This window comes from Lepus europaeus, chromosome 10 (assembly GCF_033115175.1).
Source record: "Lepus europaeus isolate LE1 chromosome 10, mLepTim1.pri, whole genome shotgun sequence".
Classification (NCBI taxonomy): Eukaryota; Metazoa; Chordata; class Mammalia; order Lagomorpha; family Leporidae; genus Lepus; species Lepus europaeus.
The window spans coordinates 3,240,205-3,266,708 of record NC_084836.1 but is presented as its reverse complement, the minus strand read 5'-3'; the positions used below and the strand labels follow the sequence as shown (position 1 = coordinate 3,266,708).

General features: G+C 65.6%; 1 protein-coding gene across 2 annotated transcripts in view; it reads right to left on the bottom strand.

Annotated features, from left to right (window-relative positions):
• Positions 1–13,378: 13,378 nt before the first annotated feature.
• The window catches only part of WNT7B (Wnt family member 7B), a 36,566-nt gene continuing 23,440 nt past the window's right edge, over positions 13,379–26,504 (bottom strand). For both annotated transcript variants that reach the window (XM_062201913.1, XM_062201912.1), the window contains exons 3-4: positions 18,814–19,085; positions 13,379–13,858 (exon numbers count right to left, since the gene is read on the bottom strand). In XM_062201913.1, coding sequence (XP_062057897.1) covers positions 13,379–13,858; positions 18,814–19,085 — 752 coding nt within the window. The remainder of the gene's footprint in view (positions 13,859–18,813; positions 19,086–26,504) is intronic.

Below are 26,504 nucleotides of genomic sequence, written 5' to 3'. Positions count from 1 at the left end.
ATGTAGGCACTGGGGAGTGAACCAGTGGCCGGGAGATCTTTTTCCCTTTCAAGTCGATTGATTAACTCAAATGTTGAGTTACGTTTGTCTCCAGTCCTGGCCTGGGTCCCGGGACCCCCCACAGACACCTGACTCCACACATGGTCAGGTCCCTTATCTAAAATGGCCACAGACTTGGCACAGACCCTAACGCACCGCTCGGGAGTGGGGGGGTCCTTGCTGCTCATATTTATAGCTCGGTTCCCAGGCCGAATCACCAGCTAAACATTCTCCTGCCGCAGACGGAGCTGCAAGTCCGCCTCTGTCCCCGCCCCTGCGTCTCCACCTGGCAGAGTGGCTGCTCTCCGGTACTGATCAGGGCATCACCTCCCCAGAGTACGCACTGCCCGTGTTCAGATGCCGAGTGTCGCCCTGACTGTAACCAGCCACCGGCTGGATCCTTAGACACAGCACACACCTGGGCTGGCCGTGTAGACCCATACAGCACACACCTGGGCTGGCCGTGTAGACCCATACAGCACACACCTGGGCTGCCTGTGTAGACACAACACACACCTGGGCTGGCCGTGTAGACACAGCACACCTGGGCTGGCTGTGTAGACACAGCACACACCTGGGCTGCCTGTGTAGACCCACACAGCACACAACCTGGGCTGGCTGTGTAGACACAGCACACACCTGGGCTGCCTGTGTAGACACAGCACACACCTGGGCTGGCCGTGTAGACACACACAGCACACACCTAGGCTGGCTGTGTAGACACGCACACCTGGGCTGGCCATGTAGACCCACATAGCACACACCTGGGCTGCCTGTGTAGACCCACACAGACACACCTGGGCTGGCCGTGTAGACACACACAGCACACATCTGGGCTGGCTGTGTAGACACAGCACACACCTGGGCTGGCCGTGTAGACACAGCACACACCTGGGCTGGCCGTGTAGACACAGCACACACCTGGGCTGGCCATGTAGACACAGCACACAGCTGGGCTGCCTGTGTAGACACAGCACATACCTGGGCTGGCCGTGTAGACCCATACAGCACACACCTGGGCTGCCTGTGTAGACCATACAGCACACACCTTGGGCTGCCTGTGTAGACATAGCACACACCTGGGCTGGCCGTGTAGACACAGCACACACCTGGGCTGGCCATGTAGACCCACACAGCACACACCTGGGCTGGCCATGTAGACACAGCACACACCTGGGCTGCCTGTGTAGACACAGCACACACCTGGGCTGGGCCGTGTAGACACAGCACACAACCTGGGCTGGCCGTGTAGACACAGCACACACCTGGGCTGGCCATGTAGACCCACACAGCACACACCTGGGCTGGCCTTGTAGACACAGCACACACCTGGGCTGGCCGTGTAGACACAGCACACACCTGGGCTGGTCATGTAGACCCACACAGCACACACCTGGGCTGGCCATGTAGACACAGCACACACCTGGGCTGGCTGTGTAGACACAGCACACACCTGGGTTGGCCGTGTAGACACAGCACACACCTGGGCTGCCTGTGTAGACACAGCACACACCTGGGCTGGCCGTGTAGACACAGCACACACCTGGGCTGGCTGTGTAGACACAGCACACCTGGGCTGGCTGTGTAGACCCATACAGCACACACCTGGGCTACCTGTGTAGACCATACAGCACACACCTGGGCTGCCTGTGTAGACATAGCACACACCTGGGCTGGCCGTGTAGACACAGCACACACCTGGGCTGGCCATGTAGACACACACACCTGGGCTGGCCGTGTAGACACAGCACACACCTGGGCTGACCGTGTAGACACAGCACATACCTGGGCTGGCCGTGTAGACACAGCACACACCTGGGCTGCCTGTGTAGACACAGCACACCTGGGCTGGCTGTGTAGACACAGCACATACCTGGGCTGCCTGTGTAGACACAGCACACACCTGGGCTAGCCGTGTAGACACAGCACACACCTGGGCTGGCCATGTAGACCCACACAGCACACACCTGGGCTACCTGTGTAGACACACACAGCACACACCTGGGCTGGCCATGTAGACCCACACAGCACATACCTGGGCTGCCTGTGTAGACACAGCACACACCTGGGCTGGCCGTGTAGACACAGCACACACCTGGGCTGGCCATGTAGACCCACCACAGCACACACCTGGGCTGGCCGTGTAGACACAGCACATACCTGTGCTGGCTGTGTAGACACAGCACACAGCGGGGCTGGCTGTGTAGACTCACCCAGCACACACCTGTGTGTCTGCAAAAGTGTGTCCCAGTCCCTTGGGATCTCTGGCCCCGTCTCCTCTGTGGGCTGATCCAGGCAGCCCCCGGCGACTGAGCTCGACACGCCCAGGCTGAGCCGGCACTGCACGCTTTCTGCCATTGCCTGACCTGGCGTTGGGGGGGCGGGGGGGGCGGGGCTGCGGTCCTGGTCCCTGATCCGCAGGTGAGGAAGCAGACTCAGCCAGGGGCTGTCCTCGTCCTCCCCCGACCCTTTGGGGGGCAGAGGGACCAGGGCACCTTCTCAGGTGTGTGGGGTCTCCTCATCCAGATGTTGTGGAGCTGGCAGTGAGCGACGTCTGCCTCAGGCAAGGGGGCCCCGCCCCGTTGTAGCAGTCAGGTCCGCCTCTTCTCCCACCCCCACAGCCAGGCTCCAGAGCCCGACACAAAAACCCACCAAGAGCCGGCGCCGCGGCTCACTAGGCTAATCCTCCGCCTTGCGGCGCCGGCACACCGGGTTCTAGTCCCGGTCGGGGCGCCGGATTCTATCCTGGTTGCCCCTCTTCCAGTCCAGCTCTCTGCTGTGGCCCAGGAGTGCAGTGGAGGATGGCCCAAGTGCTTGGGCCCTGCACCCCATGGGAGACCAGGAGAAGCACCTGGCTCCTGCCTTCGGATCAGCGCGGTGCGCCGGCCACAGCGCACCAGCCGGGCAGCCACTGGAGGGTGAACCAATGGCAAAGGAAGACCTTTCTCTCTGTCTCTCTCTCTCTCACTGTCCACTCTGCCTGTCAAAAAAAAAAAACAAAAACAAAAACAAAAAAACACCAAGGCACAGAGGTGAGGATGGGCCCCCACCCACTTCCCGGCCTCCCTGCCTGCCAGGTGCATCAGGGACCACGCGGCCACGCCCCAGGCAGCAGCCAAAGCCGCCACGAACCTCGGCATCTCTCAAAAATAGCCCCGGCTGTTTCTGTGACCCAAAAGAGCAGCGCCCAAGCTTCCTAGTACGGGACGCCGGCCCCCAGAGGTGCCGGGCGCACACGACGTGGCGGGCACATGGTGCGGTGGTCGCTATTCAGCACGGGAAGTCGCAGGGGGCCGTGGGCGGAGGCTGCCGTGGGAGTCCAGCTCCATGCCGTCCTGGACAGGCACAGCTGGGCCGGGGTGGCAGGAGACCTGTGAGCAGGTGGAGCTGGGATTTTCGGGCCGCTGAGACTCATCCGTGGGATGCTGTGCATCTGTCCAACCCCGGGGAGCCCCCAGAGCCGGCGGGGTGGGGGCTGCGCCCAAGAGCTAAAGCCAGTGAGGTGTCATCAGTTGCCAGTGGCAATCAGAGACCTCGGGTTCCCGGGGAAATGGACTTCAAAGTGGGCTCGTTGGTTTGCTTGGGAATCCACGCCAATGAGGGGTCTTCACAGCAAACACGCATTTGTGCACGACACTGCGAGGGTCTCCCAAACGCAGCAGAATAAACTTGGCTTTTAATCCTGTTTTCCACCGCACTGACGCACAGTTGATCAGGGAAGCTCTCGGGGTGCCCGACCGGGACCCCCGCACTTGCCCTCGGGTTTTCTGTAAAGCACAACGGCTCTGCAGGGTTAAGTCTGCTCAGGAGCAGCCGTGCGGCCAGCAGGTCGAGCTGCTGCTTGCGACGCTCGCATCCCATTTCGGGGCACCGGTTCGAGTCCCGGCTGCCCCGCTTCCAGGCCCGCTCCCTGCTGATGCGCCTGGGAGAGCAGCAGAGGAGGCACTGGGGCTTCCCTGCCACCCGCGTGGGAACCTTGGGTGGAGTTCCTGGCCCCGGGCTTCACTCTGGCCCAGCTCTGTCCTTTGAGGCTGTCTGGGGAGTGAACCAGGGGAGGGAAGATCTCCGTGCCTCCATCTCTCTTGTCACTCTGCCTTTCAAATAAACAAACAACGATTTCTTCTTCTAAAGTCTAGTTTTGAAAAAAGAGTCCGACATGAGTGACACCCCCGAGGACGGCAGTGCGCCCCGCCCTTTCCGCTGGAGTCTGGGTGCCGCCCATGTCCCGCTCCGGAGCTGGGTGCTGGCTCCGGCTCCGGCAGGGCTTGGTTTCTGACATTTTTCCCACCCCGGAGGTCCCGAAGCAGACAGCATTCGCAGCCTGATCTGGAAATCCCAGTGAGGGAGGGGGGAGATGTCCCCCATCCTTATTCCGCCGGTGCTGACACCTGCTCAGGGCCTGCTGGGGGGAGGGTCCGTGTTTCTGTAGCACCCCCCCCCCCAGAGGAGTGACCTTTGGGAAAGTTCCCCTCCTGCAGCCCTGCCTCCGAGGGGCCCCATTGGTGGCTCCAGCCCCAGGGAGGGCCATGTAGGCATGGGCACCTGAGCACCCCCCGGGGTCATCCCACAGCCCTTAGCAGCCCCAGGGCACCCAAGGCAGCAGGAATAGGGCCTGGGCCAGGCTGGGGCTGGGGTTGGGCCGGTGACATCATGAACCAAGCTGTGCCAGTTCTTTCCCGACCTCGGAAACCCCAACACCCCGCTCCAGGAACTGGCCTGCGGCATTGGCTTTGGCCGGCCGCCCCGGGAGTGTGGCAGGGAGGCCCCAGGCCCCACCCCCAGCAGCTGGGCCCGGGGCCCCCCCTTCCCTTTCAGGGGCTCCCAGGGAGCCTGAGTGTGAGAACCAGCAGGGTCAGCTCCCTCGGCCCATGCCACCCCCCGCCCCCACCCCGCCGTCAGCCTTCATTGCAAGAAAAATAAACAGCTGTCCCTACAGCCTCCGTGGGACTGGGCTGGCCCCGCCGCAGCCCCGGGCGGCCGTGGGGCTGACTCACCGCCTGCACGCCTGCACGGTGGGGGCAGCCCTGGGAGCCCTGCGGTGACCTCTGGCCAGGCCCCCCTCTCTGAGCCCCACACGGGGCACTGGGAAGACACTCCCCGCCCCCCCGCCCTCCCCCCGCTTCCTCTGGCTACTGTGTGACCTTCGGCCAGACCCTGACCGCGCCCGGCCACAGGGCCTCCTGGGCCCAAACCAGAAGCCGGCCTGTGTGCATCTTGCCCGCCCAGGGTGTCGGCCGGCCTCCTGTAGCAGGGGAGTGGGTGTGTCGGGTGGAAATGGCCTCCCCCAGGCGCCCTGGCCCATTTGGGAACCTGGTGACCAGAGTCGCCCTGGAGCAGTCATCAGCCTCCTTCCCCGGCCCCCTCCTGGCTTTGCACCAGAATCTTCCACATAGGTGCAGGGCGTGGACTGGAAGGCAGCCTGTCGTCCGTGGCTGTGGCCGTGGCTGGGCCAGCAGGAGACCCCTGACCCACAAGCCTGCATGAAAGACTGAGCACCCCCTGAGTGCTGGACCTCGGGCTCAGCCCCCAGTCCCCGGCGGTGATGAGAACGGGGCTGGACGAGCCCGGGTGGTCGTCCGAGCAGCAGCAGCGATGGCTGCCCTGACAGCCCTGTGGGCACAAGAGAGAGGTGCCTGCCCCCAGAAGAGGAGTTAGGACGGGGTCCAGGCTGAGAGGCTGTCCTGTGGCCAGCGGGAGCTTCGAAGGCCCCCGGCGGGGGTGGGGGGAGGGAGGGTGGGGACTGGGCAGAGGGGCGGGCCGGTGGATCAGAGGGTGACTGGAGCCCTGCTGGGTTCCCACGACAGACAGCGGGCAGGTGTGGCCTCGGGGTCAGTGAGCAGTGGGAGGCGGCAAAGCCGGCCTCTGGCTGGGGGCAGGAGCGTCAGCCAATTAACCTGTGCGCAGCCCTGGAGAGAGGCTGAGGGATTTGCCTTTTGTCCGGCTAATTATTCTGCATCCACACTTGCCCTTTCCTGAAATGCAGGCCCTGGGCAGAACTTTAATTAAAAGGAAGCCGCGCTCTCCCTTCCCGGGGTGGGGGCTGCCAGCCGCTCCCCCCCCCAACAAGCTGGTGTCTCGGCTCCTTCCCCACCTGCGCTGTGGCTCCCACAAGAACTCGGGGCCATCCCCTGGAAGGCGAGGCAGCAGACGGGCCCAAGAAGGGAGGTCCCCCAGCCCCAGATGTCTCAGCCACTCCGGCTCCCAGGAGCACTGCTGTCGTCCCCAAGGGCTATGTGGTTACCCAGTGAGATCCCAAGGCGTCTCCCAGGATCCCAGCCATCAGGGTGTTCCTGGGCCGCTTCGGACCCGTGGGGGTGAATAGGAGCCTGCAGTTTCAATGGATGCTGCGGTCCATGTGTGTTCAAGGACCCAAGTTGGTTTGCGAGCCGACCCCCCCCCCTCCCGCCCCTCTGCCCTGCCTCACCATCCCCGGCAGCTCCCGGCACCCAGGAGGCGCCACTGCCCCGGCAGCTGCTGTACCCTCGACACGCACTGTCCTGGCCGCTGGGCACGCGGGACCTGGCTCAGCCCCCGCGCCACTCCTGCCCACACAGGAGCCCTGTGCCCGATAAAGAAACACAGGCTCCTCGGGCGCAGGAACTTGTCCAGTCAGGAGCCGCCCCCTTAGGAACTTTAGGCTGTAGGGGACTGTGCTCCGCTCCCCAGGGGCTCAGGACCTGGATGAAGCTGGGCTGGGGGTGGCAGGTGCCGAGGGCAACAGCCCCCAGCTGTTGCTGTGGGTGTCCAGTGCGGAGGTGCTGGGGGCCGCCCCACCCCGCCGGGCTCTCCCTGCACCACGGAGGAGGAGGCACTGCTGGGTCCTGGCTTCCATGAGCTGTGTGGTTTCCACCACCATGGGTCTGGTGCTTCCTGCGTGCCTGGCACGCTTCTCGGGGCTATTTAACCCTCACGCGGCTGGGAGGGGAGATAGCCCCCCCTTACAGATGAGGAAACTGAGGCCAGAGGGGCTGGGATGTCCGGCCCCACACAGGGAACGCGGCCACACTTGTGCACGGGGACCCGGCCTCGGCTCTGGGCCAGCACAGAACAGGCTCTTGGGCAGGGTGCCGAGCGGATGCTCACAGGCCCAGCATGGCTCGGGGTGACTCGGCCCTGGGCTCCCGCTCCTGTGTCTGTCTGCAGGCGCTGGCAGCTTCCCGGAAGACTGGAGGCCACTCTGGGCCAAGAACAGCCAGCCCGTGCACATGGACGTGGACGTAGACGGGGCTGGGGCTGGCCTGGGGCTGGGCTGACCCTGCTCGTGGCCCCAGTGTGCCCCTCACAGAAGGCCCTGCTCACTCACTGCCCCGCGGTTCTATTTTGTGCCCATTCTGCCACTTGTCAGTTCACTCCCTCACTCGTCCAGTCTCTCCCTCATTCACTCTCTCTGTGGTGGGTGCTGGTGGGGAGCTCAGGAGGAGAGGGTCTTCTCTGCACAGGGAGGTGGTCCGGGGAGGCGTGGCGCAGCAGGTTCAGCCACGGCCCATGGGAGCACCGGCCAAGCCTTTGCAGGAAGACAGGCGTTTGCACTGCCTGTTGCATGTGTTGGGGTTGTCTTAAGACTACAAGTAGGCGCATCTCGGTCCCTGCAGGACCCCCCTACCCCACCGGCCCTGCAAGGCCTGGTCTGGCCCCCATCTCAGGGGGCTGCCCGCCCAGGAGTAGGGAAGGTACCAGAAACGGGTCAGGGCTGCGCTCCGTGGAGGCAGCACAGGGCTGAGCTGCTGCCAGGCCCAGGTGGGCAGCGTAGGGGACCGGGCACCCAGGGAGGGCCTTTGACATTAGACCGGAGCTCAGGGCTACACACTTGCCTCTTATCACGTGGGGATCAAACCGTGCTTGGATTCCACTAGTATAGGGGGCAGAGATCCTATCCCCTGCCGGCCTGAGGCCTGCCTGCTGCAGCCCCCTCCCCCCCACCAGCATGGCCCCTTTAGCCCAGAGCAGGCCCCTTGGAGACGGGGGAGTGCCCCTCCCTGCAGAAGGCCCGCCTGCCTGCCTGCCTGCTTGGGCCTCCAGGCAGGTCCTGTGACTCACGCCTGTCGCCCCTGGCAGGCTCCCCCTCCCAGAGTGTTTGCCATTGCGATTCCATCGATCCCTCTGGCCTGGGAACCCAGGAGAGCCGGCGTTAGTCATCGGGTCTGTGCCAGGGCCCGTCGCTGAGCTGGCCAGGCAGGTGCCCCCCACTCCCACCAATCGGCAGAGAAGCAGACACTCAAGGCCTTGTCAGCTCAGAGGGGCAGGAGGGCCCTGCTCGGTGCCCCCCGCCGGCCTGGGCCCACAGCGAGCAAGGCCCCTTGGGGTCAGCCAGACCAGAGAGCTACTGGGACCCAGGCTTCCGGTGGGCTGCTCAGCCTGGTCTTCCAGCCCAGCCCAGGTCACTGACAGCCCCTGGTGGAGGGCACCGGGACCAGGAGCATCCCCAGAGGGTCCCGGTGCCAGCCCTCGCTCCCCACCCTGCTCCCAGCCCAATTTTTCTTGGGTGCGCAGCAGGCAGCCTGGGTTCGGGAAAGTTGGCTGGCTCCCTGGCTCTTTGCCTGAGTTGGCCACGAGGGGTGTGGCGGTGAGAGCTCCTGCCCTATGCCAGCAACCACAGGGCTCAAGGGTAAGAGTCCTCTATCCTCCTGGAATCTTCTGGAACCTTCTGGAAACTTGTCAGTTTCGGCAGTTCCACTCGCCCCTGTCCCAGCACCCATGCTCCCTCTGACCTGGCTCCCGGCCTCCCTCCCACGCCTCTGCTCCTTTCCATTTCTGCTCCTGATCCGGGTTCTGACGCAGCCTCCTCCAGGAAGCCGTTGGAGTGCCCCCAAGGCCCGGCCCCGGGCCCTGTGTGCTCCCCGGCCTGGCTGCTGGAAGCAGAGGGGCCTGTGTATTGGTCCTCTGTCCCCCTCTCTGGCCTGGCGCTGCTGAGGACAAGCCCCTTCTGTACTCAGTTCTGAGACCCACAATGGCCGGCCAGGCTAGACGGGCCAGGGGAGAAATGAGTCTAGTGAACGGAGCGAGGAGGTTGCAGCCGGAAACCCGGGGAGGGGCCTTGGGAAGGCGGCGGGGTGCACTGGGGTCCAGGGCAGAGCCTGCAGCCGGGCGTCCACAGCCGAGACCTCCGGCAGGGCCCAGCTGAGGCCCTGAGGCCACTGTCAGGTCTCGGGTGGGGGCGGAGGTGGAGCGGGCCGCCCACCCGGAGTCCGGCAGCTGGATGGCAGCCCAGGCCTGCCGTGCAGCCGCCGGCTCTCTGCCTGCAGGTGGAGTAAGAGGACTCCTGACCTGCAGCCCGGCCTCCTCCCTTGGTGCCTGCTGGTGAGGTTCCGGGCGGTGCTGAGAGGGGGGCTCCCTTGGCAGCACGGGGTCCTGCAGTGTGCAGAGAACAGATAGGGCCGCCCAGGGCCAGAGCCAAATGCCCTTAGGAGAGCCTGGGGTGGGGGTCTCAGAGAAGGGCTGGGTGGGCGACACCTACCCCTGGAGCCCGGTGGGCTATGGGGGGCTCTGGCCCTGGGGCTCCCTCACCGGTGCCTTTGGCCAGCTGCCTGCCCCTGCCCTGGGCCTCTCCTCCCGGGCTCCAGAGAGCCCTGGGTGGTGGCAGAATCCCAGAGAGGGACCCAGAAGTGGTCCAGGCTGCCATCAGCTGGGCGTTGTGGCCCAGGGGCGGTGCTCGGAGGGCCGGGCTCCCCTGTCGCATCAGCAACTTCCAATGGCCGCCTGCCGCCACCCCTCCCCGGCCTCCTCCCAGGCTGCAGCCCCACCAGCCCCGCCTCGCCCAGGATGTCAGCCCTTCCTCCCTCCTCCAGGGAGAAAATGGCCCTCACCAGTTCAGCCAGGTGTCTCACCCAGATCTTGCCTGCTGCTCTTCAACCCAGTCTTTCTTGTCCCGTCCTTGGTGAAGACAGTGGCACTTGTCAAGCTGCTCTCTGAGACCCGCCTCGGTCTCTCACTCCCTGCCCTCTCTGTGTGGCCTTGGACAGGGTCGGTGGGCCTCCGACCCCCGCCCCGAACCTCTGGGTCAGTTCCTCCCCTTCTCGGTGCCTCACTTTGGCCATCTGTGAAATGGAACTGGCACTGACCTGTGTTCTGGGAAGGGTGTTGGGAAGGTCACAGGTGCCTGTGGTCCAGGCCCAAGGCTAGTACAGGGGTGCACAGAGCACCCCGGAAACAGGACCCCTACTAGTGAGGGGAGAGAGGGAGGACAGGGCCGGGGGGAGCCCTCCCTCCCAACAGATTCTGAGAAACTGTGGTGCAGGGAAGGGAGAGAGCAGGGTAGAGGAGAGGGGGCCCAGGCAGGGAGGGGCAGCGTGCAGGGGGCTGGGGGCAGCGGGCAGTGAGGCTGAAGTTCATGAAGGGCTCCAAAGGCCACACCGAGGAGACAGTCTGCCCAGCTGGGCCACAGGGCCCCGTGAGCTCAGACCTGCTGAGTGGACGGCAGGGCGGCCCCGAGGGGCGGGTGCAGTACTAGCACTTGGGAGAGGGAGGCTGGGTGGCCCAGGGCAGAGGCTCTGTTCATCTCATTCTACAGAAGGGAGGAGGCTCAGGGTGTGGAGGAACAGGCCCAACCCCTCCCTCTCCCCCAGGCAGCCTCGGGCAGCAGGTGCACCCCACAAGGCGCTGCCCACCACTTGGGGAGCAGAGAGGGAGCCAAGGGGCTGGCACCCCATGGGGCTGGGCGAGGCCTGGGTGGGGCAGGTAGAAGGGTGGGGGTGGGAAGAGCTCCCCAGCTACAGGGTCACCCAATCCCCCCACCCACAACGGGGCCCCTGTGACTTGCCGGTGTCTGGGGATACCCGCAAGGCCAGATGGGAGGCAGGAAGGCCCAGTGCTGGGGGTGGGGGCATCACCCTCGGGGAACAATGGGCTCCTGGTGGGGGGGTCGCTGGAGAAGCGCTCCTGAAATTTAACCTCCGAGGTGGAGAGTGTGGGGACATTGGTTGGGGCGGGGGCTCCCGCCTCGCCAGGGCCCCGTGGAGGATGAGCAGGCAGCCCTGGGAGGCTGGCCCTGGGCTTGAACCGTGGCCAAGAAGCGAGCAGAGTCTGGGCACCAGAGCTGGGGCATTCTGGGCGCTCCTTCCTCATTCCTGGCCCCGTGGGAGTAGCCGGACGCCGGCGTTCCTCTGCCGCCGCCACTGCCCGTTGCTTACTGTCTCGCGGGGAAGCGGGGCCTCCTGCCAAAGGGCCCTGGCCTGGGCCCCGCCGACCACCGCATCCTGGCCCCGGGCCACCTCCCGCTGCAGAGCCTGCACCTCGGGGAGGGTCACCCCGGAGGCTGCCTGCCTGCCAGGAGGGGACAGGGTTCGGCCTCGAGGTCCCGTACTCCGCCCAGGCAAAGCCCACCCGGAGGCCGCTGCAATGGCTCTGGCTCTGGGGCCAGCTCCGTGGGTGCCGGCTGGGTGCAGCCAGGAGGACCAGGCTGTTTGATCAGCGGTTCCGCCCTATGCCAAGCTGCCGGGCAGCGGGCAGTGGCCAAACCGGCCCCGCCGCATGCCTTCCAGCCCTCGGCAGGAATGCCATCCCCAGCCCCGGTTACCACGGCCCCCGGCTGGGCCCCGGGGAGGAGCAGCAAGGCCTGGTGGGGGCAAGGAAGGCCCCTGGGGGCACTGGGGCCTAAACCACCAGACACCGCTGGAGAGACCCACAGGGCCCCGAGCCAGACCCCATCTCGGCTCAGAAGTGGGAGGCACGGGGACAGGGAGCCAGCCCAGGACCTCTCACCCCCTTCTGAGGGCCACACCTGCCCAGCCCGAGGGTCTGCTCTGGGCTCCAGGCTCCCCGTAGCCCAGCGCTGGCCAGGAAGGCCTCAGGGTCTGTGTCCAGCGCCAGCAGGGCCGGTTTTGGGGAGGAGCCACCCAGGACAAGGGCCGGGGGAGTGGAGCACCGCGTGGGGATCACACACTCACTTCTCCGATTCCAGCTTTTATTGGGCCGAGCGCTCCCCTACAGGGGAGGCCGGCGACACAGCCTGTCAGAAGTGGGCGCTCCAAGGACACCCAGCGCCTCCCCTCCCCCGCCAGGCAGAGGACCCCGCTCGCTGCCCAGGGCCATGCCCACCGAGGACTGACGGGGAGGGCGGGGTCTCAGCTGGGCGCCTGGGGGCCCAGGGACAGTGCGAGTGACTCGGTGGCAACAGGGGCCCCCGAGGATCCATTTCAAGCAGAGGAGGAGCCTGGGGCGGGGGCGCCCCTCCAGAACCCAGTGTAGGTCACAATAACTTAAGACTATAGACATTTGACGCTATATAACAACATAAGTTAACCAGATCCCACGGCACAGGACGCCGGTCTGTGCGCTCGGAGGTGTCCCTGGACGTGGAGGAGTGAGCAGGGGGCTGGGGTGGGGTGGGGCGTTCTGGGCAGCCCAGAGCATCCTGGCAGCGGGAGGGGCACGAGGAGATGCAGGCGGAGCCCCGACAGGGGTCGCAGCCCCAGGCTGATGTCCAGGCCTCCCAGAAAGCCCCCCAGGGAGGGGCAGTGGGCAGTGGGGGCACCAGAAGCCCCACCCCCTGCATCTCAGGGGCGGAGCGTCCAGCAGGGCCACACGGTCCTGAGTCCTGGCTTCCGGTTCTCTCCCCACACTCCAGTGGGCCCCCTCCCAGCACTCCGGTCTTGAAGTTTCTGGGGCGAGGCAAGGACGACCCTCGGGGAGGTGTCTCCAGGACAGCAGGCAGGGCTGTGGTGCGGTGAGGGCCCCGCCCTGGGTCTGAGCTTTCTCAGCATCAAGGTCGGGGTGAGAAGACAGGACCGGGCCAGGGAGACCCTCAGAGACACGCAAAAGGGCTGTGGGAGGGGCCGGTTCCCCAGGTTCCCCGGGCCACGCTGGGAGCCCCGGTGTGTTCTCGGGTCAGCAGCTCCCTGCACGCGGAGTCCCTGGCCGTGCCCCTGCTCGGCACCCCACCCCAGCTGCTGGAGGTCAGGCCGGCTGCAGAGAGGGGGATGACGGGGGGAGGTGGCAGGGAGACCCTCAGCAGTGCCTTTTTGATTTGCCTAACCTGATTTTCAAAAGGAGGGACTCTGGGGTCGGCGTCCAGGCCCCTGCCCAGCTGGCTCCTGGGGCCCCAGCACCACCCGCAGCTCCCGCAGTAAGGGGGCACAGAGAGGCCTGGCCGGGTTGGAGCGTGGAGTTGGGGTGCTGCGAATCCTCTTCTGACAACCCGGGACGCATAAATAACTCTGGCCAGGAGGCCGGGAAACAGCGGCGGGGAAGGGGACCCCGGAGTCTCGCCGTCACGCTGGTCTCGGGGACACCCTCCTTGGGTGGAGGCTCCGGGAGACAAGGGGAGGAGTCTGCTGGGCTCCGGGAGGCAGCGGGTGCAGGCCAGGGGCGGGGCCTGCGGGAGGAGGGGCGGGGCCGCAGCCCCTCACTTGCAGGTGAAGACCTCGGTGCGCTCGCTGCAGGTGTTGCACTTGACGAAGCAGCACCAGTGGAACTTGCAGTTGCACTGCCACACCTTGGTGTACTGGTGGGTGTTGTAGCCGCGGCCGCAGCACATGGTGTCGCAGCCGTCGGCGCCGGGCGAGGTGCGGTTGCACAGGCGGCCCTGCGTGCCCACGCTGCCCGTGGCCGCGTCCTCCTCGCAGTAGTTGGGCGACTTCTCGATGTACACCAGGTCCGTCTCCATGGGCTTCTGGTAGCTGCGCAGCTGCTTGATGCGCAGGAAGGTGGGCTGCCGCAGGCGGCTGGCGCGCACCACCTCCACCTGCACGGCCGCGTTGTACTTCTCCTTCAGCAAGTGGCCCACCTCGCGGAACTTGGGCAGCGTGGTCCAGCAGGTCTTGGTGGTGCAGGAGCCCGACACGCCGTGGCACTTGCACTCCAGCTTCATGCGGTCTTCCAGAACCTGCCGGCGACAGACGGGGCGGCCGCTCAGCGCAGGTGCTTTCCAGCCGCACCCCCACCCCGAGCCCGGACCCAGCCTCTGCCACTCATCCTGGCCCTGCTCTGGCTGTCGTGGGCACGCCGGGAAGGAGCCAGCAGATGGGAGTGCTCTCTGCGTGTCTGTCGCTCTCCTCCGCTTTTCTACTTAGCTAGTAAGAAAGACCCGGGTTGTTAGCGGCAGGTTCCCCCCCACCCCGGCACCCTGAGGCCCTGGCAGGGCTTATCCAATACGTCTTGTTGAGTTCTCCCCACAGCCGCCCAGGGAGCCACTGCGCTAGCAGCAGGTGCACTGAGGCCCCGGGCCGCGTGGGACCTTGCTGCAGGTCTCTGGCCCACCCATCCCATTCCCCAGCCTGGCATGGGCCCCACGTGTGCTCAGAGCCTAGCAGTGTGGCTGTTCCACAAGGGCCTGGCGTGCCCATGGGGTGTGGTCCATGTCTGCTGGGGCCCAGCAGGGCACTGAGGGCACCAGGTGCTCAGACCCTCACCCCTCCGTGAGGCCCGGCCGCGCCGCCCCGGAAGCCGAGGTCCCGGCCCAGCCTTTGCTGCTCTCGCACCCTAGCCCCACAGGGCCCTCCGCGGTGCAGCCCTGTGTTTTCCTTGGGCCTCCCTCCGCAGCCCTGGAAGGCTGATTCCCAGAGCCAGCCCTGACCCCAGGTACTCATTTACCCGGATCGAATGCGCCTGCCAGCCAGGTCTGATTAAAGATAGGGAATCATTAGCTGTGGCCCCACGGCTGCGGGAGAGGCCCTTTGTCAGCTGTCGAGGCCCCGCCAGCCTCATCTCGGAGCCCGGCCTTGCAAGACTGGGCCAGAACTCACGGCTGTGGGGCACCTGCTGCGGGGGCCCCAGCTCTGCCCCAGACAAGACATCCCCCAGCGAATGAACGAATGAACGGGAGAAAAAGTGGGAGAAACCATCCACAGCCATGTCCACCCACGGCCCCGGGCAGGTCCCTGGCCCTGTCACAGGAGTCCCCGGACCTGAGGGGAACCCCGGGCTCACAATGTGGGAAGCAGGGAAGAAGGTGGTGCAGGGACTGTGGGAGCCAATGGCAGCCCAACTCCGCCGCTTGCAATGGGGGAGGGCTTCCCACCTATACCGGGGTTCAGGGCGGGGAGGGGACAGGAGCTCATCAGGAGAGGCTCGGCGTGAGCAAAGGTCTAAGAGCTGTGGACCAGGGGACAAGAAAGAAGGACTGGGCCCAAGCTTGCGGCTGGCAGGGGCTAGAGTTGGGGGGGGGGGTGAGTGGCTTCCTGGGGGAGGGAGCAGAGGGAGGCAGACGGCTAGCAGGGTGGGCTGGGGGGCGAGGTTTGGGGGACAGTCTGAGCTGGAACTGCAGGGCTTGGTGCCTGGGATGAGGGGTACACGGTTGAGGACACCTGCCAGGATGTGGGCTGGGGGTCCCGGACCAAGGGCGGCCCCCTGGAGATGGTGTGTATGGGCTTCCTCCCTGTCAGTCTCCCCCGCCCCTCACCCACCCCACGGTCACCTTTGCTTGGATCTCTGCCTCTCCCGAAAGCGGCCCCTGCAGCAGCCGCCCGTGCAGCCCGGCAGTGCCTTGGTCATGCTGCCTGCCCGATGCCCGCTCCGGCCGGGCAGTCCCCCAGAGTTCCCTACAGAGCCCTCACTCCCGCCGGCTGCCCGCCCTCCCCACGCTGGTCTGGATGCCGGGGCCTGGTGGAGCCAGGAGGCCAGGGGTAGTGCAGGCCAGGTGGCCCGGGCTCCAGTTGCCGCCCAGGGTCCCTGCTGTGGCCTGCTGGACGGCCACCTCCTCACCACACTCTGCCTCCTGTCCCTGAACCCCTGCCCTCCTCCTCTCCCGGCCCCTGTCTCTCAGTCTTCATCAAGGCCAGGCAGCCCCTCCGGGGGTGCACAGACCCCCGCGTGGCAGATGGAGCTGACGGGACAGCTGTTTGCAGAGGGAGGGGCTGCATCCTCGCTTGGCTGGGTCCCGGGGCCCGAGCCCGTCCTGGGCCGTGATCACAGGGCTCAAGAATGTGCGGTTCCTTCTCCAGTGCCCCCTTGGCTGGAGCCACAGCGCAAGTGGCCACTGGAACCTCAGGGCACCACGACCACCCCGCCCAGCCCCGAGGTGCCCCGAGGGTGCAGAGGTAGCCCACCCTGCCCAACAGGGCTGAGACTGAGGCTGGGCCCCACCTGCAGGCCTCGGCTTCCCCTTCTTCCCGGCGTGAGAGCGTGGTCCGTGCTCTGGGCACTGGGCTCAGCCATAGCAGAGAGCCAGCACTGGCTGGGAGCAACGTCTTGGCTCCAGACAGCACGTGCATCACCCCTCCCAGGACCTGGGGGCCTCGTCCAGATGACAGAATGACCAGCCACCAGCAGGCCCATGGTGGACCGTCACTCAGGTAAAGGTTGTGCCAGGTCCCGCTCCCAGCTTTCCTCCCCGCCCCCACTCCTGGAGCTGGCAGCACCAGACAGCTATAGGTGCCAGCCCCACGTCACCAAGCACAGGAGCCCAGGGCTGCCTCTTGGAGGCACAGCCTGGGGCCTGCACAGGGCTAGTGAGCACCTTCCACCTATCTGGGCATTGTCTCCCACCCCACATGACCGCAGAGCGGCCGGAGGGCTCCAGGAGGCCACTCGCACCTGCGGCACCCCGTGGGCACTGGGGGGATACGGCCCTCGGGGGCACATGGGGAGGGGCAGCGGGAGGTGAGCAGGCCCCGGGGCAGCTGGTCTGGCCCCAGCTGGATGGCCAAGCAGTGGCCTGCACACAGCACCCCCTGTTTGTGTCCACCGGAAGGGACCTCGCTGGGAACAGGCCCTTTGCCCATGTGCCTCAGGGAGCATCCGGGTCAGGTGTCCCCCCGACAGGCGCCTTAACCAGAGACACCAGAGGTCAGGTCTAGGCTGGAGCCCGGTGAGCATCAGCCTGGGTGCCGCAGAAGTGGGAAGAGGCCGCGAGGAGCCTGCTGGAGCTGTAGGGGAGGGGCCCCCTCCGCTCTCCACCCAGCACCCTCCGCCCTCCACCCTCTGCCCTCCACCCAGCACTGCAAAGGCCCCTGGGGTGGGGGGCTTCCTCTCTGCTGGACAACACAGCCCTCAGGGAGGGGGCACCGGCCGGGAGGCACAGGGTCCCAGCTCAGTTCCTGTGGAAACCCCAGGGGCCCAGTGCCCACCCCAGGACAAGCATGGAGCCTCACCCACCTCCACCGGTCTCCTCCTGCTGGCTTCTCCCCGCTCAGCCCCTCCCCCAGCCTCGTCCCCGGTTTCGTCCCCGCCCACTGGGCCCTCCTTGCCCCTGGCACCCCCCGGGGGCCGCATCCCTGGTTCCTGACCTCCCCTCTCTCCCAGGGGCACCCCCGGGGGCTGCAGCGCCCTCCGGCCTCCCATCACCTGGGACTCACGGAGGCCAGCCCTGGGGTTCTCAGGTTCTTGGGTTCCCTCTGCCTGGTCCATGTCACTGTGCCCCAGGCTCCTGTGACCTGGAGGCCAAAATCCAGCCTGGCCATCCCAGCTGTCACCACGACGCCTGTCCAGCCTGGCCGCCTCCGTGCGTGCCCTGCACACCGGGAGCCCCCATGCCTTTGCCGGGCCGGTTCCCCCTCTGGACTGCCCTTCCCCACTTCTCGGCCCTGTAGGCACCCTCCCCAGAGCAGTGACCAGAGCTCAGGCCTCCGGCGCCATGTGACCAGCTCTGCTGTCCCTCCTGGCCTCAGCGGTCCTCACCTGTGAAATGGGGACAGTAATGAGGGGAGGTATGCGAAAGCCCCTGTTCAGAACCCACACTGCTGTAGACGCTGAAGAAGAGCTGATTCTCATGAGGCTCAGCTTGCCTCCTCCTCCAGGGAGCCCTCCTGAACGTCCCCAGGTAAGTGGAGCACAGCCTCATCTGCCCCCCAGTGCCTGAGGGGCATGGACCCCAGGGACGGGGATGGGGTCCGCAGTGGAAAGATCGCGTCACCCCTTCCTTCAACAGGAGCTGGATAACCACTTGCAGCATAATGACGCCGCCCCCCCTCTGCCAGGCACACACAGCCAGACAATGGCACACCCTGGGCGGCGGCCTGGGCCACCACTCTGCTCCCGCCAGCCAGAGCCACCTGCAGCCCCTCAGGTGCCAGCTCCGCGCACCACGTCCATCAGGGCTGCAGGGTCACCTCCTTCTCCCTCCCACGGCTCCCAGGCTCCCACCGCCCCTGGACGTAGCCCCCCGAAGGCCTCACTGGGCCCCACCCCCCTAGCCAGGGCCATGTCTGACTGCTCCCTGTGCACGCCCAGCCCTAGCACCTGCCACAGAGCTGGGCAAAAAGTGTTTGTTGAGTGAATTCGCTTCAGTCACAGGGCCAGAGGGATTCTCTAACTCTACCTGGAAAGCAAGTCTCGCCCGTTCCCGAGGAGCCCCTCGGGCCCTGGGTGCAGCCCAGTGAGGCGTTCCACTCGGCCGGCCGCCCTATCTCAGGCCATCTGGCCGCCTGGCTCCTCCCAGCCCAGTATCTGGGGCCTCATCTCCCCGCGGTGGCCCGCCGGGCCCTGACTTCTTCCCCAGTGTGTCCCTGCCTGGACCGCCCCACCATCCTCCCCTCCCCCACTCCCCGTGCATGAAGCTGGCGACTGCCCAGGGGCCCTGGCTCCCAGCTTCTGTCTCCTGGGACATCCTTCCCCGGGCCCCTCAACGGAATCTGAACCAAGGCCTGCCGCGGCCTCGGAGGCCAGGGCACCAACAGAACCCACGACTCTGGGGACCCCAGCCTGGCCCAGCCGAGCCCCTTCACGGAAGCGACACCCACCAGCTGGGGGCCATTAGCAAATCAGAGGCTCAGTGTCCACAGCCCTGAGTGGGAGAGCAGGCTGGGGGGGGGGGGCTCAGAGGGGAGGCACCACCCACACGGGGTGGCTCTGGGAGCTCGGAGCCCCTCCCCCCACCACACCCGGGGCCCCGGCTCCGCCTACCTTCCTGCCCGCCTCGTTGTTGTGCAGGTTCATGAGGCGCCGCGCGTTCTTCTTGATCTCGCGGGCGTCCACGAAGCGCCGGGAGAAGTCGATGCCGTAGCGCACGTCGGCGGAGCAGCCGCCCCACTTCCAGCCCTCCGCCTGGTTGTAGTAGCCCTGCTTCTCCCGGTCACAGCCGCAGTTGCTCAGGTTGCCCTGGCTGCAGGCGGCCGTGACGGCGTGGGCCACGCCGGCCGCGGTGATGGCATAGGTGAAGGCGGCCTCACGGCTCCCTGTGGGGAGAGACCAGGTGCTGGGCAGGGGCCCGGGGTCGTCACTTGCCCTCTGCGTCCCCAGCTCGCTGAGGTGGGGCAGGTGGAGCCCACCTTGCCACGTGGCATTGAGGGCAGTGCCTGGTATACAGCAGGCACTCAAGCCCGCTGTGACTTTGCCACCAGCAGGTAACCTGTCACCTGGCGACCTGTCACCTGTTCTCAAGAGCCTGCGTTGGAGAGATTCTCAGCCATGGTGACCGGCACGGGGGCGGGGGGCTCCACGCTCCGGCCCCGCCCCACTGCCATCCTCCCAGCCGTGACTGTGCACAGACGGGCAGTTTTGCTGATCCCATGGGGACCAGGCATGCAGAGAAGCCAGGAGGGAGCTCAGCGGCCCAGGCAGCATCCACGGGGCTCAGAGGTGCACCTGGGCCCCCGGCGGCTGCCTCCATCTCCCTGACCACCCATCATCAACCCTCGCCAGGCCCCGCCCCCTCCTAACACCCAGGCTGGCTCGGGACTCCCGAACTGCCCAGACCTGGGCACCAGTCCTTCCCGGAGCCACCAGCCAGAAGGGAGCCCCTGCTGCTCAGCCACCCCGTCCCAGGTCGTCACAGCATCCGCTGGGCTCAGCCCACAGGGCGGGACTCCCTGACGCCACGTGAAGCCCCCTGCATCCCCCACCCTAGCTCCCACCCCTGGGGTCCCTCCCGACTTGCCCACAGCTGGGACCGTGTTGTCCCCGTGTCGCCAGCACCTGGCACTGTGCCAGTGATGCCACCCCGAGGACCAAGAGCCGGGGAGCAAGACCTGAGCAGGGCCAGCACCCCGGCCGGGGGTCCCCAGCACCCACGTGCCCCTCCGTGTCCCCAGCTGCTGTTCCCACTGCTGGGGACTGAGAGGGTGGCCTGCAGATTACAGTAGGGTCAAGGATCAAGTCAGGCCAAGAACACCCACTGGGCACCAAGGGCACATCCGGCCTTGGGCTGGGCGCACTGCCTCACCTCCCACTAGTGGGGTCCCTGTTCCCCAACACAGCTCAGTCCAGCTGAGAAGCAGGTGGGGCCTCCAACCTTAGGGGTCCAGGCCACAGTGCTTTGTGGGGCTTCCTTCCTCTGGGAAAAGTTGAGGGGGCACAAGAACTGGCAGCCCTTCCTCCCCCCAGGGTCCAGCAGAGAGCCCCTCTCTGCGCCCCCAGCACATGAGGCCTTGCCAGGGGCCCAGCCTCCTCCCTCTGGCCACTCCCCCACCACGCCGCCCTGGGTAGTGCCCGCCAGCTTTGGGGGGAACCCACCAGCTTCAGGGTCTCCACCTTGCCGCAGACTGGCATACATGGAGCAGGCCACCTGCACAGCTCATGGTGCCACCCGGCCCTGTGCTGGCCGGCACTGCTCACTGAGATGCATGGAGGAGCCCCAGGGCCCTGTGCCACCGGTGGCCAGCGGGCTGGGGCCCCAGATAGGCAGGGACACGGACAGAGAATGTGGGAAGCCGCCCCCAGCCCGGGGTGAATCTGGTTTGATCCTGCAGGGAAGCCCCGGATCTGCTGTGGGTTCCTGAACTCCTGGCTCTCTCAGTGCAGCCCAGTCCACGCGGCCTAAGGCGGGGGTTTCCCTGGCCTGCCTCAGGGGCTGGCACTAAGGAAAGCTTCCTGGAGGAGGTGACATTTTGAGTAGGTAAAGTCCTAACAAGGAGCGTGCATGAACTTCCCATGAGTCTGTGTGTGTTGTGTGACGCATTACAGCTGTGTGCACGTGTGGTGTGTGTGCTCCGGACAGGCGTCCCCGCAGGAGCACAGGGCCCAGGTGTGGAAGGGGCGGCTGTAGGCTGGATGGGTGCCCAGCCCTGGCGGGTCGCTGTGGGACTCGGACCCCAGCAAGCGCACTGGAGCTGCTCGTGGGTGGGATTCTGCCGTGCCCGCCACCGCCCACTCGCGGTCTCCCCTGAGCTCCCTCAGCCCTCACGACGCCGGGTGGGGGGAGTTTCACTTTTACTCCTACTGCACGGAGGCGGAGGCGAGGGCCCAGAGGGCAGTGGCCGAGCAGGACTCGAACCCTGGCCGTGGATGCACGGCCCAGAACAGCTGAGGGAGGCCGGAAGCCCTCCTGGGCCAGCCTGGCCCCTGGACAGGAGGAGGCGGGGAGGGGCTAAGCACAACCTGAAGACCCTCCGTGCTTTGCCGCAGGCGGCTCCGCGGCAGAGAGCCGGGTGTGGATGGAGGCAGCATGGTTGCGCTCTCCTGGGGCCACCCTCAGGTGTCCGGAGGCCCCAGCCTGCTCCGCGCTCTGACCCGGGAGCCGGCAGCAGTGCCCTGAACAATGCTGGGGGCAGGAGAGCAGGCCACACACCGGCCACCGTGAGCTGCCACTTCTCACCCACGAGGACAAAGAAGACAGAAAAGAGAGCCGCTGCTGGTGGGGGACAGTAGACGGGGCAGCCGCCGGCGACAGCAGCTGCCAGTCCTTCTGGCCCCTGCACACCAGGTGCACCCCTACAAGACTGAAGACACGCGTGCTCGCAAGTGAGCCACGCGGCAGAACTGTCGATGCTGGTGGGTGGGCAGGTGGGCAGAGACGGCCCTAGGAGCTGCAGAGACACCGGTGCTGCTTCCTGGCCCAGCCAGTCCCCCGGGTGCACAAGCTGTAGGCTCCGTGGGTGTGACACATCGGGGACAGGGGACCTAGAGCCGGAGGGAAGTGGCCTTGTGGGGGCTGCGGGCTCGGAAGGGAGGGTGGAAGACACAGGACTCCTGGAATAAAGGAAACCCCTGGGGATGGCAGGCTTTAGGGGGTGGGGCCGGTTCTCTGGCAACGCGGCCTTCAACACACAGCAGCCGATGGCATTTAGGGCCCTTCCACCCCCTCGTCCTGCTTAGCTCCATGACCAGCGCCACCCCACCAGGACACAGAAGAGGCAGGTGACAGGCCCAAGGCCCCACAGGGTCCCAGTTCAGCCCCCTATACCCCAGCAGGACAAGGCTGCTGCAGCGGGCCTGGGGTAAGGAGAGGTGGGGGTCTCCAAGTCATATCCTGGCCGTCTCTGCCCCATCCCACAGGTCCCCCATTCGTCTGGAATTGGGTGGAGGATACTGCCCCCCACGTACCCCATTCATCCCGGGAGAGATGGAGACACAGTGAGGCCAGGCAACACTCCCAGACCACAGCAGCAGCTCTGGGGTCACTCGGCCAGGCCGGCCCAGACAGAGGCCGTACTTAGGTTTCAGGGCCTGGAGGTAGCTGCTGGGCACAGGGGCTGTGCAGTGAAGCCCAGGGACCCCAGGCAGGGTCCAGTGCACCCTTGTGACTGCCCACGGGGGCCTGGGGGTGAGCAGTCTCCTGAGTGGTCCTGTCCCTGCACACCCAGTACACACAGGTACAGGCTGGGGTGAGGTGAGGTGGGAGTGCTGGGCGGGGGTGAACCCCGAGCTCCAGCCCCTGCAAGCATAGCCTGGACCACCTGGACCCTGCCCAGGGACGGCTGGGACACCATCCACATCATCCAAGGGCGGGGCACAGGGCACACCCCTCTGGGTCCTGGGAGGTAGCGTTGCTGGCAGCAGGCCTTGTGTGTGTGTGAGAGTGCAGAGATGGGTGTGGTGTGGGTGTGAGGGTGCAGGGTGTGAGGATTCAGGTATTGGTGTGGGGTACAGATGTGGATGTGGGGTGCAGGTGTGGGTGTGAGGGTACAGGTGTGGGTGTGGGGTGCAGGTGTGGGTGTGAGGGTACAGGTGTAGGTGTGAGGGTGCAGGTGTGGGTGTGGGGTACAGATGTGGGTGTGAGGGTGCAGGTGTGGATGTGAGGGTGCAGGTGTGGGTGTGGGGTGGAGGTGTGGGTTTGAGGGTACAGGTGTGGGTGTGGGGTACAGGTGTGGGTGTGGGGTGCAGGTGTGGGTGTGAGGTACAGGTGTAGGTGTGGGGTGCAGGTGTGGGTGTGGGGTGCAGGTGTGGGTGTGAGGTACAGGTGTAGGTGTGGGGTGCAGGTGTGGGTGTGGGGTACAGGTGTGGGTGTGAGGGTACAGATATGGGTGTGAGATGCAGATGTGGGTGTGAGGTGCAGGTGTGGGTGTGAGGATACAGATGTGGGTGTGAGGGTGCAGGTGTGGGTTTGGGGTGCAGGTGTGGGTGTGAGGGTGCAGGTGTGGGTGTGGGGTACAGATGTGGGTGTGAGGTCCAGGTGTCAGTGTGAGGGTACAGGTGTGGGTTTGATGGTGCGAGTGTGATGGTGCAGGTGTGAGTGAGGGTTAAGGTGTGGGTGTGAGGATGTAGGTGTGGGTGTGAGGGTGAAGGTGTGGGTGTGAGGATGTAGGTGTGGGTGTGAGGGTGCAGGTGTGGGTGTGAGGATACAGGTGTGGGTGTGAGGTACAGGTGTGGGTGTGGGGTGCATTTGTGGGTGTGAGGTACAGGTGTGGGTGTGGGGTACAGATGTGGGTGTGAGGATACAGGTGTGGGTGTGAGGGTGAAGGTGTGGGTGTGAGGTATAGGTGTGGGTGTGGGGTACAGATGTGGGTGTGAGGATACAGGTGTGGGTGTGAGGGTGAAGGTGTGGGTGTGAGGTACAGGTGTAGGTGTGGGGTGCAGGTGTGGGTGTGAGGGTACAGGTGTGGGTGTGAGGATACAGGTGTGGGTGTGGGGTACAGATGTGGGTGTGAGGATACAGGTGTGGGTGTGGGGTGCAGGTGTAGGTGTGGGGTGCAGGTGTGGGTGTGAGGGTGAAGGTGTGGGTGTGAGGTACAGGTGTGGGTGTGGGGTACAGATGTGGGTGTGAGGATACAGGTGTGGGTGTGGGGTGCAGGTGTGGGTGTGGGGTACAGGTGTGGGTGTGAGGGTACAGATATGGGTGTGAGATGCAGATGTGGGTGTGAGGTGCAGGTGTGGGTGTGAGGATACAGATGTGGGTGTGAGGGTGCAGGTGTGGGTGTGGGGTGGAGGTGTGGGTGTGAGGGTACAGGTGTGGGTGTGGGGTACAGATGTGGGTGTGGGGTGCAGGTGTGGGTGTGAGGGTGCAGGTGTGGGTGTGAGGTGCAGATGTGGGTGTGAGGTGCAGGTGTGGGTGTGAGGGTGCAGGTGTGGATGTGAGGGTGCAGGTGTGGATATGAGGGTGCAGGTGTGGGTGTGAGGGTGCAGGTGTGGATGTGAGAGTGCAGATGTGGGTGTGGGGTACAGGTGTCAGTGTGAGGGTACAGGTGTGGGTTTGGGGTGCAGGTGTGGGTGTGAGGGTGCAGGTGTGGGTGTGGGGTACAGATGTGGGTGTGAGGTCCAGGTGTCAGTGTGAGGGCACAGGTGTGGGTGTGACGGTGCAGGTGTGAGTGAGGGTGAAGGTGTGGGTGTGAGGATACAGGTGTGGGTATGAGGGTGAAGGTGTGGGTGTGAGGGTGCAGGTGTGGGTGTGAGGATACAGGTGTGGGTGTGAGGTCCAGGTGTCAGTGTGAGGGTACAGGTGTGGGTTTGACAGTGTGAGTGTGACAGTGCAGGTGTGAGTGAGGGTGAAGGTGTGGGTGTGAGGATGTAGGTGTGGGTGTGAGGGTGAAGGTGTGGGTGTGAGGTACAGGTGTGGGTGTGAGGATGTAGGTGTGGGTGTGAGGGTGCAGGTGTGGGTGTGAGGATACAGGTGTGGGTGTGGGGTACAGGTGTGGGTGTGAGGGTACAGGTGTGGGTGTGAGGTCCAGGTGTCGGTGTGAGGGCACAGGTGTGGGTTTGACGGTGTGAGTGTGACGGTGCAGGTGTGAGTGAGGGTGAAGGTGTGGGTGTGAGGATGTAGGTGTGGGTGTGAAGTTGCAGGTGTGGGTGTTAGGGTGCAGGTGTGGGTGTGAGGTACAGGTGTGGGTGTGGGGTACAGGTGTGGGTGTGGGGTATAGGTGTGAGGATGAGGGTACAGATGTGGGTGTGGGGTGCAGGTGTGGGTGTGAGGGTGCAGGTGTGAGGGTGAGGGTACAGATGTGGGTGTGGGATGCAATGTGGGTGTGAGGGTACAGGTGTGGGTGAGGGATACAGGTATGGGTGTGAGGGTGCAGGTGTGGGTGTGAGGTACTGGTGTGGGTGTGGGCTGCAGGTGTGGGTGTGAGGGTGCAGGTGTGGGTGTGGGATGCAGGTGTGGGTGTGAGGTACTGGTGTGGGTGTGCAGCACAGGTGTGGGTGTGAGGGTGCAGGGGTGGCTGTGGGATGCAGGTGTGGGTGTGAGGTGCAGGTGTGGGTGGGGGTGCAGGTGTGGGTGTGCGGAGCAGGTGTGCGGTGCAGGTGTGCGGTGCAGTGTATGAGTCTCACCCTCCTGCTGGCCTGTGTCCATCTCTGTCCGCTGTCCTCCACTTCCCCCGGTGTCCCCGTCCCTGGGTTGCGCCCGGCCCCACCCGCCGGCTGAGTCACTGTCTCCGTGCTAAGCTCTTCCCGCCGCTGTCGTAAACAGAACGCTGGGAGAAGCCACGCCAGGTCCCAACACGCCGTCCGCCCGCGCACCCGATGCCTTTGTTCCCACCCAGGGCGCCCCTGGAGAGGGTCGTGCCCCAGCTGGGCACAGGCCCCCGGCCCGCAGCAGTGGGGGAGCCGGGCCTGGGCTGCGCCGCCCAGAGCCCAGGGGTCTGCCCGGTGGTGGGCACTGGAGGGCCCATGGAAGACTCTGGAGCCGCAGGACAGGCTGCTACCCAGCCCCCCACCGGCTGCTGGCTAGGCCTGTCCCAGTCACCTCTGGAGCTGCCCTCCCCGGGGCCAGCTGGCTTTCTGGTGCAGGGGACAGAGCCTGGGCCCAGCCAAAGCCTGAATGGGAGTGTGCTTGGGCGGCCCCTCCTCCAGGAAGGGTCTCCTGGCTCCAACCTTCAAGGCCACACTTGTCCCTGGGGTCCTGGCTGATGCACCGGAGCCTTGGAAATGCATGTTCGTGCCGGGCGCCCGATGGGGGAGCTGACTGGGGAGACAGTCACACGTGGTCTCCCATCCAGGGCCTGCAGACCACGAGGGTGCAGCCAGTACAAGGCCCAGCCTGGCCCTGCCCGCTGTGTCCTGAGCACACACCAGGCATGGCATACAGCAGGTGTTCAATGCATGCAGGCTGAAGAGCAACAGGGGCTGACGCAAGGTGCTCTGCACTGCCTGTCCCTGGAGGGTCAGTGGCCCCTGGCCTGCAGGCTGCCCCACCCCACACATCGGGCACTCAGCATGAAGACGCATTTCCAAGGCTCCGGTGCAGCAGCCAGGACCCCAGGGACAAGTGTGGCCTTGAAGGTTGGAGCCAGGAGACCCTTCCAGGAGGAGGGGACGCCCAAGCACACTCCCATTCAGGCTATGGCCGGGCCCAGGCTCTGTCCCCACCCCCACCCCCTATAGGAGGGTAGCAGGAAGAGACCATCATACCCGGAGCCAAACGTCCCCTCTGCCCCGACCCGGCCACGAGGGGCGAGCCCGGCCCCCAGGAGCCGCAGGTGGGCCACAGGGGTCAGCCGGAAGTTTCC